This window comes from Bactrocera oleae, chromosome 5 (genome assembly GCF_042242935.1).
Source record: "Bactrocera oleae isolate idBacOlea1 chromosome 5, idBacOlea1, whole genome shotgun sequence".
Taxonomy (NCBI): domain Eukaryota; kingdom Metazoa; phylum Arthropoda; class Insecta; order Diptera; family Tephritidae; genus Bactrocera; species Bactrocera oleae.
This window is the reverse complement of record NC_091539.1, coordinates 36,799,721-36,812,752: the sequence shown is the minus strand read 5'-3', so window position 1 is coordinate 36,812,752 and position 13,032 is coordinate 36,799,721. Positions and strand designations below refer to the sequence as shown.

The following is a 13,032-nucleotide window of genomic DNA, read 5'->3' as shown; positions in this document are numbered from 1 at the left end:
CATTTGGTATGAATTGTTTTGCCGTTGTTGTTGTTCTATTGTATTGTAATACCTCTAATATTTAGTCCATATAAAGCATATTTGATATGATCTCAATACTGCATTGAGGCCATATAGTACCCCAAATTCTCCCTCCAGCAGGAAGTAGTAGTTTTTTGTAGGTTAAAAAATCGTATGACTTGCATTTTGCTTAGTGTAAAATATATAGTACTTGTATAACCTCGAACTATGTACTATAAAAATATAGTGAGTCTTGAGCGTAATTGAAGTTTTTTTTTTGTTTGTAAAGCTAAAATAGTTTTAGGGTTGAGTAGACGAATGTAACTACATAGATCTGTATAGGATACGATTTATTAATTAGTCTATTACAGTTGAATTAGACCTTAGAATGGCATGTGTTAGAGGAATGCTAATAAATAGTAAAATTATTTCATAGTATGATTTTGAAATTAAATAACAATAAAATATTAGTTCACATTGAGGATTATATTATAAGAAAATATTTGGAAATTTATTAAAAAATGGAAAAAATAATGATATATTTAAGTTGATATCAGAAGAAAGTTTATTAATGTTAAAAAACAATTTTTCAAAGAGGATATTTTTTGAATTTTCGGAAATTCAAATAAGTATCGAATAATATTTAAAAAAGATTTTTTTTTTAAATAGAAGGAAAACCACTTTTCTTTTGTCTTAAAAATAATACGAAATCCTTTGTACTGTTAAGAAAAAAGAGAATCCTAGCTGCTCCCAAAAACTAGTTCGGATTTAAATGGAGCACTATACAAGTATAAATGCCAATCGTTATAATCACTAAATGTATACCAGCTGTCTTCCATTCGCCAGAACAAACAAATGGTATAAAATTGCCGCATACTCGGTCTCTCGTTTATTGCTTTGAACTGGTAACGTTTATGAATGATTTTCGTTTCTATTTAAGTTATTTTCCTTGAAAATTCGCCTTCATGATGCTATAGTTTGATGGTGAATTTTATAACCGCTCTAACCCCATAGGCTTATAAATAATCAATAACTTAATTAACTAAAAACCCAGCAAAATTAGCCAGAGGGTTCGAAAGTTTAAGATTTTTCTGGCAATATTTCAAAATTTTCTAATGCCTGTCAAAAAGAAACAATAACTAGAGATGGCTTAATACACATGATCACGTTCCTTCTCACTTAAATATTGAATTGCTTCAAAACCGAATTACCGAAATAGAAAAAGTCTCTAAAATTTATTTCAATGACCTAAACGATTTCTAGAGGCTAACAATTTCTTATAGCGTTATGAAAAATAATGCCTATAAAAAATTAGTCTACTCAAAAATGTATTGTTTCAATTTGAAAGGGTTTTTAATCCTTTTATTGTAGAGTTATTTTCATTGAAATAATGCGAACTAAGTAATCAAACTGTTTTTACATAGTATTTGAAAAATATTCGTATAGAAAAAATTAAGCCGATATTCTAAGTTTAGAAAGAAATAAATTAATCTTAGCATATTTGCTCTAAAGCCAATGAAACTAACTAACTAATTGTCTTCGACTCGTCAAGCTTTTGAGAGTAGCGAATCGAACCAACTAAACCAGCTGTTCGCGCTAACACTTCTCTGATACATGCGCAATGGTGTTGCGCTTCTCTCCTTGGTAAAGAAATTCGCCTTTTATACCAAATAATATTTTACTATTATATAAAAAAAGAGTTCAATAATGAAACTAGTCTAATATCTGTAAAACTAAACTTGGCAGCAACAGAGATGGCGGTCGTACCACTTTAATGAGGGGTATCCGCATACTTTTGTATCGCATTCAATTTTGCTAGCGAACAGAAAATGGCGAATCGAAGACAATACTGTATTTTACAAGCCAAAGTGAAATGAATTTAAAAAATAAAAATACTATATCCTGGTGTTGCTACGCATTCAATTTATCTTGGCGCTACCAAATTGTCTGTGCAATAATATTTAAGCAATATTTTAGTTCTGCAGCATGTTCTATGAATATTTATTTTGTTATTGTTTACAATTTATTAATGAAAATGTTTTGACAATGATAAGTTATGAAATCGCTAGATTATCTTATGACCCTGGAACCCGGCGATAATGTTGAATAAATAAAATTTGATAGCTTGTTATAAATAAATTAGCGTTTTATGTTTAAAGATGTTTAAGATACGAGTAATTGATTACTATCCACATGAAAATATAGAATATATTTTATTGATTAGGAAGTTTAGATAATATCTATACAAAGCTTATTATATATACATCCAAGAATCCTTAACTTTTTTGTTAATTTTAAGTAATTCTCAATATCTATTGCTGTCTGTCCGATAGCTTTCAATTGTCGTTGAGGAATATAAGCCTGTATATAATATGTTGTACGCATACACATACGTACATACTTAAATAACTGTTACAGTGTATGTGTGTGTGTGCGTGTACCTGCAAGCCCTTGATGCTCAGTTTGTGCCTTTTCTTTACTTTTAATATTTATTTATACTTAGAACTTTAGTTAAAAACTCGAATTGTGAATTGTTTTTAGTGAAAAAAGGCATACTGTTCGTTGTCACTCGTTTGCGCTTTATTGTGTCTGTCGCCTTGTGTTTTTCTGTTCCGCCTATTATAACTACGAAGAAATTAGTAGTATGCGCTCTTAAAAACAATTAGTTGATTTGAGTTTGTAATGTAAATGCGAAAAAATTACTCATAATTGAAAATAACTAAATTGATTAATTAAAAATTAATATTTTCTAGCAAAACACTGAATGAAAGCAACCTGCAAAAGTACCAAAAAAAAAACCAATACAAAAAATTAAAAAAAAAAAAAATAAAACAAAGAAAAAGAAATTACGCTATGCAAAACGGCATTGCATTCCCGAAATGTTGGTAGGGAAGATAATTAGTTAATAATTTAGTAATTCTTTGCCATAAATAAATATTTATAAAATTAACTTTAAATATATTTACAAATATATATATGCATATATACTTATATAATAAATATTATATTTAATTTGAACTGTCAATGAAATGTCAATTGCGTATTTTGCATTGCATTGAAAACATCTATTTTTGTTTTGTTTTTGTTTCGTTCACAACTTCCATACTTCATTACCGTCATGACATCCCGTTTTATACATATTTTACAGCATCCGAAGAGAATGTGCTATCGTACGAGGCCGTACAACGGTTATCCATTAACTATACACGACCGGTAATCGTGCTCGGCCCATTGAAGGATCGCATCAATGATGACTTGATATCGGAGTATCCCGAGAAGTTTGGCTCCTGTGTACCACGTGAGTGTAGCGCAAAATACATATACTCTTACAACAACAATGTAAAATACAATCAATACAATAAATATTAATAATATTTACTTTCCATTGCAGACACGACTCGACCGAAGCGTGATTACGAGGTGGATGGTCGTGATTATCATTTTGTTTCGTCACGTGAGCAAATGGAACGCGATATACAAAATCATCTATTCATCGAAGCGGGCCAATACAATGACAACCTCTATGGCACATCGGTGGCGAGTGTACGCGAGGTTGCGGAGAAGGGTAAACACTGCATTTTAGATGTCTCGGGCAATGCCATTAAGCGGCTGCAAGTCGCTCAACTATATCCAATTGCTATATTTATCAAACCGAAATCGGTGGACTCAATAATGTAAGTTTCGAAATTTTTCTTCTCTAAACTGTATTTATGAGTTAGTATTACGGGGTTTAGACTGTTTGCGGCTTTATAACTTCGATATAAATAGGTACTAATTTCTACCTCTGCGAAATTGATAGTGTTTTCTTTTCTCACAAAAATGTTGCATATTTTCTGTCCAAGTTTTTCTACTAATTATAATGAATCGATTAATTTTGTTAAGCTTAATAATGGATATTGCGAATGAGTTGGTTGGCATTTTTTTGTTCTTTGTTCATATAGAAAATGGAACATTTATATAATATTGTCATATAATGAGGCAACATTTTCATCGATAAAGGAAAACACTATGAGTGTTTCATATGCACATATTCAGCCATGTTCTGTATTTCACTTTAACATACAAACGAAGTGATTCGGTTTGAAAGTCGAATTTGTCTGTTCCTGAAATCGAATAACTTTTTGATGTGATTTCGAAACAAAATGCCTTGTTCTGAAAACCGAATCCACATATTTAAAAGTAATTTGAAAACGAACTATTTATAATGTGTGATTTCTTCTCTGAGTACGTGCTAACAAGGGATATGTGGGCGGAGGAAGGTTGAAAGGAGTGTTTTTTGGTAAGAGCTCTTCATTAACTTTAGCTTCAGGATACCAGACCATTGTAGTATTTTTCAAGCAGAAGCGGCTGCAATTAAGGTAGCAGAAGATGTATTACTCCGAAGTACAGCCTCTTAAGGGGGGTAACATTCACCGACAGCAGAGCGATAATACTAACTTTGAGTTGGCTCACTACCAATACCATCCTTATACTTTATTATCAGACTCGTCTGGGTGCCTGGTCATGTTGAAATCGCTGGAAACTGCAAAGCCGCTGATGCTCGCAGCAAAGGGCATCCTAACCCCAATCTATTCAGACTGGGTCGGTGCTCCACAGGCTTGTGTAAGCTCAGAAAGCGTTAGTTAACAACCAGCACCTGTGCAAAATTTATTTTATTATGGATCAAAGTGGAACGTGGAAGGTCTATTGAATTACTAGCCCTAAGCAATGTTCATATGTTCATATCACCGCAATGATAGGAGTTCTCACTGCACTTCTTCTTAATGAAACATCCGTATCTTTCGCAATGGTCATGGCCAACTGTTGCAGATAAAGTGGAATTGTGCTTCTAAATTAACTACAAAATTAAAATAGTCAATAAAAGTATTTAAACAGTTCATCAGCAACTTCAAACGGATGTGAAAAGCATTGTTATAATCTTCTGCAACTCGGAGTCATTATTTTGGAAAACTCTCACGGCAGCGCGCATGATAGTTCGAGAAAATTTAAATTTTTGAAAAATAAAATATTTACATATATATCATTTAAAATAAATGTCATTTGCTTCAAACAGCTGTTTTGATGTGAAATGGATATACTTCGAAATATATGAAATCATTCGGTTTGTAAAAATGAAATCACATCAATTTCAGTCGGTTTCTGGAACATGCCTGATTGTATCTCACATTTTTTACATCTAAATACAGTGTAAAGTTAACCATAGCAAACTAAGTCAAACCGAATATATACAGAGTATGTGACAAAAAGGAAGATATATGAACGGAGTTTTCGCTATTTATGACTGCATCACGCTCTGAAAGTATCTACACATTTTAATGGTGTGTGGGTATATAGTCAATAGGAAGCAAGGATGTCCTCATATTCGACCTGGGCTGGGAGTGGAGAGTGTAAGAGGCTTTTTTTATGATCAGTTTTCGATGCATTCATTAATGCTAGAGTTTTCTACTCTTTAAAAGAAAGTCTGGTGGTAAATGCTTGGAACGGTGTATCACTTCAGATTATTCCAGGAACTGGAATGAAATTTCTGAAGTCCGTTGCGTCCGTAGTGTGGTCGTTAAAGTGTGCAATATCGCCGACGCAATAAGGAATGATCTCTTGAAGCACCTAGGAGGGGGGGCTCCAAATAAATGACTATAAGGTTGGTTGCTATGAAAGCTGTGTAGGTGTTCAATGGAGTGTTAGGCTCCTTGCAGTGGAAAAACAAGAAAGGTCGGTGAGAAACCGACGTCAATATCGTACAATCATCAGCGAATGAGGTGGTTGAGGAAGCTGCGAGATATTAAATTAAACAGTAGCGGGAGTAGGATACCCACCTGCAGAACCCCCTTATTATTTCTAGTAAACTTAGAATTTTGGATGGGGAGTGTAGACTGTTCGAAGTCTTGTAGTACTTTGAAGAATGTTTTATGTCGCTACAAAAAGACGGACGGTATTAAATCGAACAGGATTTTAAAAATGTTAAGGGTATACTAAAAAAGTCATTCCCAAAATAATATAAATCTCTCTTTAAATAAGTAACTATTATTTTTTTTTTTTTATAAATTTCTATATATCGATGTAAACTAATTTTTTCGTATATGCTTCCAGGGAAATGAATCGACGCATGACGGAAGAGCAAGCGAAGAAAACTTACGAACGTGCGATTAAAATGGAACAAGAATTCGGCGAATACTTCACAGGTTAGTTCTAACCGCTTATATAAGCATACATAATATGTAGATATGTATGTATATAATAATAACTCTGTATTCATTTGTAGGAGTGGTCCAAGGCGACACCATCGAAGAGATCTATAGTAAAGTCAAAGCGATGATCTGGTCACAATCGGGACCAATCATTTGGGTACCATCCAAAGAATCTCTATGACCAACAGCCACGACGACATGGACACTGCCGCCTCGAGTACGCTGTCGACCAGTCTCGAGATCAACAACAAATCAACATCAACAGCAAACGCACTGATTTTGAACGACATTGATGGAACACGATGTCGCCAACAACGACAACACACACAAGCCGTAACCGAAACGCAGCCGATGATTCATGTGGATGCGTTATGCAAATGAGGTAAAGAAAGAGAATTGAAAATAGTGGACAGACATACCCACGCGGCATAACATCTTCAACGTAGAATAAAGTCACACCCACGCGCAAAATGTCACCAGCCTTAAGTAAATATATATAAGCTGAAAGCAAGCAAGGCCTGTCAGGCCTTAGTGACGCAATATGGCTGATGTTTCTGTCTTTCTGTCAGTGTGTGTGTATGTTTTTGTCGATGCCTATTTGCAGTCGGGTATTTGCGTCGTTGATGCGACCGTGCGTTATAAAGAAACAAGTGGAGATAATATGAAACTAAAAACACTATAGAAGAAATATGTTGTAGCTAATAAAAAGAAAACCACAAAAACAAATAACAATAATGAATAGAAATAAGTCAGGCTGCGACTACTCTCCTACATATATACTGATAATGATGATGATGATGATGATGATGGTGCATTTGTTGTTTGTTTGTTACCGCTAGCAATTAAAAAGAAATTCGATAATCGTTTAATATATATATGTATGTATATATAAATATACATGTGCATATATAAAATTATATATATAAATAATTAGTAACGAAGCAGAAATTTAATAAAATTGTAATGCATATGAGTACACACGCTCTTCATATATAAAGAAATTGCAAATTCTACACGCATACATACATATATAAATACCGACATACATACATACATGAATACATAACTGCTTGCATATATCATACAAAAATAATAATAAAAAATCAATAGCAATGAGGGCAGCAACTAAGAATTGCGTAAACAAGACGTCATACGATTTAGCAGCAAATAATTGCAAAATAAATAAATTACAATTATAACCAGTGCCGATGAACAAACTCGCTTACATATGTACCATAGGCAATCCAGCAATGAATAAAAACCGTTGAAGTTAGTTGCGTACACAGTTAAAGCTGAAGAAAATAGCGTGCGAAGAAAATTAGAAAAACCTAACCTAAAAAATGAAAATTTGAGCAATGCGTAGTTAAAGTGAAGAAATTTAAGAATTGTTTTATTAACGTTATAACGTACACTATTTTATTTATATTACATATATATATATTTGTATTATACAAATTTACATTAAAAAACATATATGCAGAAAAGTAAAAGTAAAGTAAAGAAGAAACGGTAAATGCAGTGTATGTTGACTGTATTTGTCATAAAAAAATTGTATGTAACAGCAAAATGCAAAAACAACTACAACACAATATTTTATGTAATAATTTCGCATATAATTTTTGTTTTATTTTTATTAATTACCGTTAGTGTTAACAACAATTTTACTTTCCTACAAACTGTCACAATTCGGGTTGATGTTGTCTCAAGGCTAACTCAGCAACAATAATAATTAAATATGTATTAAAAAAAAAAAAGAGAAACAGTTAAAACAAAATTTTGTGTTTGTATGTGCTGCATTTAGTTGCAACCCTGTAAAAAGTAAATACCATATTTTGTATGTATTGTATGCCTCGAAAATAGCTACTTTACTTTTAGAACAAACTGTAACAGCGCAAACTGCAATTTTGTTGCATTCATAACGCTCATAATTTATTTATCATTTATTTGTATTTGTATTTGTTATTTTTATTGCCCAGTTGGTTGTGTATTTTGTAAAAAGGCTTGCAACAACAACACAACAATGTTACTACTATAAGCCTTGTAAATGTGCTTATGCAAATAGGCATAGTCAAAATAGTGAGGTTAAATTCGAATATATGCTACTTAGCTACATACATACATACATACATAATTTACAATTTACCACTCTGTTTTACGAGTTTACGTTAAACTTTTACACACTTACGACTACTATGTAACTGCTAATGTCTTTATTGTTTATAGGTTAAATGACAATTTAATTTAAGCGCTTAATTTTATTTTATTTTATTGTACATTTTTGTTGTAAAGCTGTCGACAACCAACCGACTGGGTAGCTTACATGTTTTCACACTTATTTAATTGTTCGGCAAACAGATGCCTTTCTACAAAGGGTCCAGTACAGCAGCCATAATAAGCTCCAGCTTACAGCAGAGGTAACAGCGCTGCATTGTAAATTGTGCAGCAGTCAAGAATGTTTGTGTAAAAGCGCGCAGCTTCAAACTCTATTAGCCCTATGCATACTACTTATACTACAACAACAACTACAAATACTATTATAATATAAATTATTACTGCTACTCCGCTACACTACTTATTGTTGAAGTATGTGTGTGTGTAATGTAATGTTAATGTTTTTTTTTTCTTTCTAGATAAATATTATCTTTGTCTTACATTTTAATTATTTTTATTATTTAAAAACTATTGTACAAGTTATTACAAGCATATATAATACGTACTAAACATACATGCATACTTAATAGCAACACAAAACACGACAACAAAAAAATAACATAAAAACCAAGAAAATTAAGCAAAAATATGGAAACTTAACAATAACAACAACAAAAAATACTTTTTTTCAACGAATATCTAAACTAAAATGCGTTAAGTGCAAGAACAAGAGAGTAAACAATAATACAGAATTTAAGTAAACAGTTTAACTTAATTAAATCGTTTAATTTTTATTCAAAAAAAACATACTATATTGTTTTATTTGCTTTATATAACTAGTATAATTTAGTTTCAAATACACGAAAACAGTTCGAAGTTATAAAAAAACAAATGATTGCTACAATAGCAAATTGCATTGCTAGACGACAGACTTAACTCTTGACTAGCCTAGTGCACAGCATTTTGCGTTTTTGAAACCAACTTTTTTGCAAAATTTTCTCAATTTTGCTTCTTAAAGCAGGTCTCTCCATATTCTAAGCGAATTTTACCCAACACAGCGCTCCAATTTTGTGGCCCCCAATAAACAATAAGCAGGGCAGAATTCTGTTCTTTCATTTGATACCTGTTTTATTAAAATCGGTTGAGATTTGCCTGACTCATGCTTAAAAAACGTTTTAGTTAACCCAAATGCAGACAAAAATTTGATTTAGCCGGCACATAAACCCCACCTGCTGGCATGAGATTTGTCGCGTTTACATTTTTGCCTATTGGCAGCAGAGAATGTTAATGAATAGAGAAGGAGCAAATGTTAAATCAAATCTTTTTGAGTACTAATTTGTAATTCCAGATGAGTTAACATCGAAAAATGAATGGCAATTTTATATAATAATTTAATGCCATATATCGTGCATAATATGAAAATATGTGAAATATTATTTCATCTCGCTAATAGATCATGTTGCCAATTCTCCTTTCTGAAGGGAACATCAGACAAATTCTTCAATTTCTGATCTTTACCATCGTCGTGAGGAAGCAGCTTGTGGGCAACATGCAAATGCGAGGGGATGATGGTAGGAAGGATTTTCAGTGGTGGCGCGCATGTGCGGTAGGAATTCTATATGAAAACCAAATGTGGTTTACCAGGCGCACAGAAAAAATAGCGCGACGCGGAGTTATAAGCGAACGCACTTTGCTTTGAAGCAGACGCACGTTCCTTATGAATGAATTTGTTGTCGTTGTAATATGAAATACTTAGAAAATAAGCCGCGAGTTTGTTTGAATCAAAGGAATGAAGGAAGGCAATTTCAAGAATATTCACATATAAATTGAACATTTGAAGCAAGTAAACGACAATAGCTGTTTGAGTTAACAGATTAGACACATTTGCTTGAATATCGTCTGCGGTGCTGTTTGTATAGCACACTTTCTTATTGCAACGTGAAATATTTTGCCTAAGTTCAAATCCTATCACATATATTTTTATATACTCTTTTTTTGGGTTTGTAACCCTTTGATTAAATGATATTTTAATTCTGTTTTCATATCATTTCCCTCAATGTTTATATTTTCTTGTCATCTGTGCATGTGTATGTATGTACATTTTGCTTGGTTCCCTTATAGAGTGGTGTAGTTCGTTGGGTACCTTGATAGGGAGGTGAAATTTTATTTTCGAACTTGCGCGTTTTCGATGTTCCCTCATAGCAATTTACATTTTAGCACATTTAACATGACATTTGCGCCTTCTCTGTTCATTAACATTCTCTGCTATTGGGACCAGGCGCGCAGAAGCAAAGAACAGAGAATGTTAATAATTAACATTTATCTGGTAGGTGGCTGCTGCAAAATTTTTTTGAAAGTTGTAGCATGCTTTTAGGCGCTACATGAAATGTGCGCGGTTTTTGTTCGTGCTGTACTTCTTAGTACATTACTATATACGTTCAGATATTCAAGCATATCTTGCGTTTTACTGCACTGATTTTGCTGATTTTGACGCTAAATTAAAATGACGGCGGTACAAATTAATTTAGAATATTAACAATAATTTTTACCTCAGTTGCAGTGTTTTTTGTGAAATTAACCGGAAACAATAAAAGCAGAGCAAATATGAATTTTGTTTTCTTAAACTTACCCATTTTTAAATGAAACAACACTCCATAATTTTAATTTTAATAGAGCTGATCTAAAACTAATTTGAAGACATACTTACTGTGACATTAAAGCATTGCCGTATTCCATTACGTATGTTACATAGCATGATAACAGTTATATACAAGTATTCCAAAGCCAAATATATTGGCTGCTTATAGGGCTGCAAGAATTCTAAATAAAGACTATATTTAGTTATGCCTGCTTTTTGTTCGTATAATGTTGATGGAAAGACCATCGTGAGCGAACCTTATTAATTAAATATGCACTGGGTATTCTATATCTATCATATACTGATATATAGTCATCGAGCTTTTCCACGTCTCTTCACACAGCTGAAGCTGAGTGAGGTATTGTTGTGTCAGAAATATTCGAAGCGGTCGCTATTAGAAAAACAAAAATGGACTTCCATAGCTAAAATATGGTAAATATGTGTCAGTTAGAGCTATACCGCTGTTATTATTGTTTTCAAGAAATATCCCTTACATATGTGAATACGTATTACATATGTGAAACATTATATATTTTTGGTATTCGCGAAATTTAGTATAAATTAAATAACAGAGTGCAAAAACAATTGAATTAATTTATTATTATATTTTATGTTAATTTTCTATATATTTTTTTATCTTATTTTATAATCCTTTTTTTACAGTGATATTTTTCTAAATTCAGATTTGCAAAAATATTGGCTTGCACTTCTCACAAACAACAAGAAAAATCATTACATACATAGTATATACATATACTGTAGGTATATAGCATATGCACATACAAACAGTAGTGTGAATTGGCACTCGGAGTAAAGTTGCGTATACGCAGTGTTGATCACGCTTTACCATATAAGCGAACCTCACGTACAGCATACCATGTACATGAGCTATTTACTCCATAACATATGAGGAGAAAAAGTAAAAATCATTTAAAATATGTTATTTCAGGGCAAGCAAAATTTGCTTTCTTCGAAGAGCCTACAAAAACTACTAGATGATTGATCCTTACACAAAAACTGATTTAGGTCACATTTAAAAAAATATCAATTACACCACTCAACACCAATGTAAATATAAATATTTTATATGTGATTGAGATGTTTGAAACATCAGCTTTCAAGCCATGCGAAATCGATTCATCTTGGCATCTTGCTACGAAAGTATAAAAATGAGGCTAGGCTGATAATGAATTAGCAGTACTGTAAGGTGTACAACGGCAAATTTCTCTCAACCAAGCCTATAATCTGTACAGCGCAGTAGAAATATTACTACGTGCAAAATTTAAAAGTCTAAAACAACAAAGAAGACGAGAGCAGTCGTGTGCCCATATATCTATGATAGCTGTTTCCTGAGGAAATTACGAACTTCAATATCAATATTTATAAATTTTGATTTAGAATTGCTGAGCATTTTTGGGGAACATACATAACACACGTTTCAAATACTTTTATAAAAATTATTTCAAAATTATGTTTTTTGGTTAAGCATTATGAAAGTTTATTTCGAGTACACAGATCCGAAATCAATACCTGCGACCACTAACAAGCCCGGAAAGCTGCATACATGCTAGTATATAACAACAAATGAACTAATAAACTATGCATACAATTCTTATGAAAAATTCAAATATACATTATGTAGCGAAAAATTCAAGTATAGTGTAAAAAATTATGGGCGTTGTACCAGAAAGAAACGAAGAAGTAAATGCAAATGAGAACTTAAATGAAAAAAATAAAATAAATAAAAAAGGGAAAATTATTTATTAAAAAAAAGTAACTAGAAACGAATTGCAAACTAAATTGATTAAAGACATAAATATGTATATGTATACATATGGCATATAGTAGAAATGTGCATAAGTAGGCAACTTTGATTCTATTACGAGAAATGCTGAATAAAAAATTATGAAACATTTAATAATGACCAAAAAGGCAACCAAAACTTCAAAAATAGTTATCTAAACCACGTGCTTAGATCAGACTCCAACATAAAAAATATAAACTCTTAAAGTAAAAAAAAAACTTTTTGATAACAAAAACCTATGAATATTTATAACA

General features: G+C 32.2%; 1 protein-coding gene across 26 annotated transcripts in view; it reads left to right on the top strand.

Annotated features, from left to right (window-relative positions):
• dlg1 (discs large 1) overlaps positions 1-9,141 on the top strand; it is a 134,075-nt gene extending 124,934 nt beyond the window's left edge. For all 26 annotated transcript variants that reach the window (XM_070110166.1, XM_070110165.1, XM_070110164.1 and 23 more), the window contains 4 exons: positions 3,149-3,298; positions 3,392-3,674; positions 6,088-6,179; positions 6,260-9,141. In XM_070110166.1, coding sequence (XP_069966267.1) covers positions 3,149-3,298; positions 3,392-3,674; positions 6,088-6,179; positions 6,260-6,366 — 632 coding nt within the window. In that variant the 3' untranslated portion in view covers positions 6,367-9,141. The remainder of the gene's footprint in view (positions 1-3,148; positions 3,299-3,391; positions 3,675-6,087; positions 6,180-6,259) is intronic.
• Positions 9,142-13,032: the final 3,891 nt, after the last annotated feature.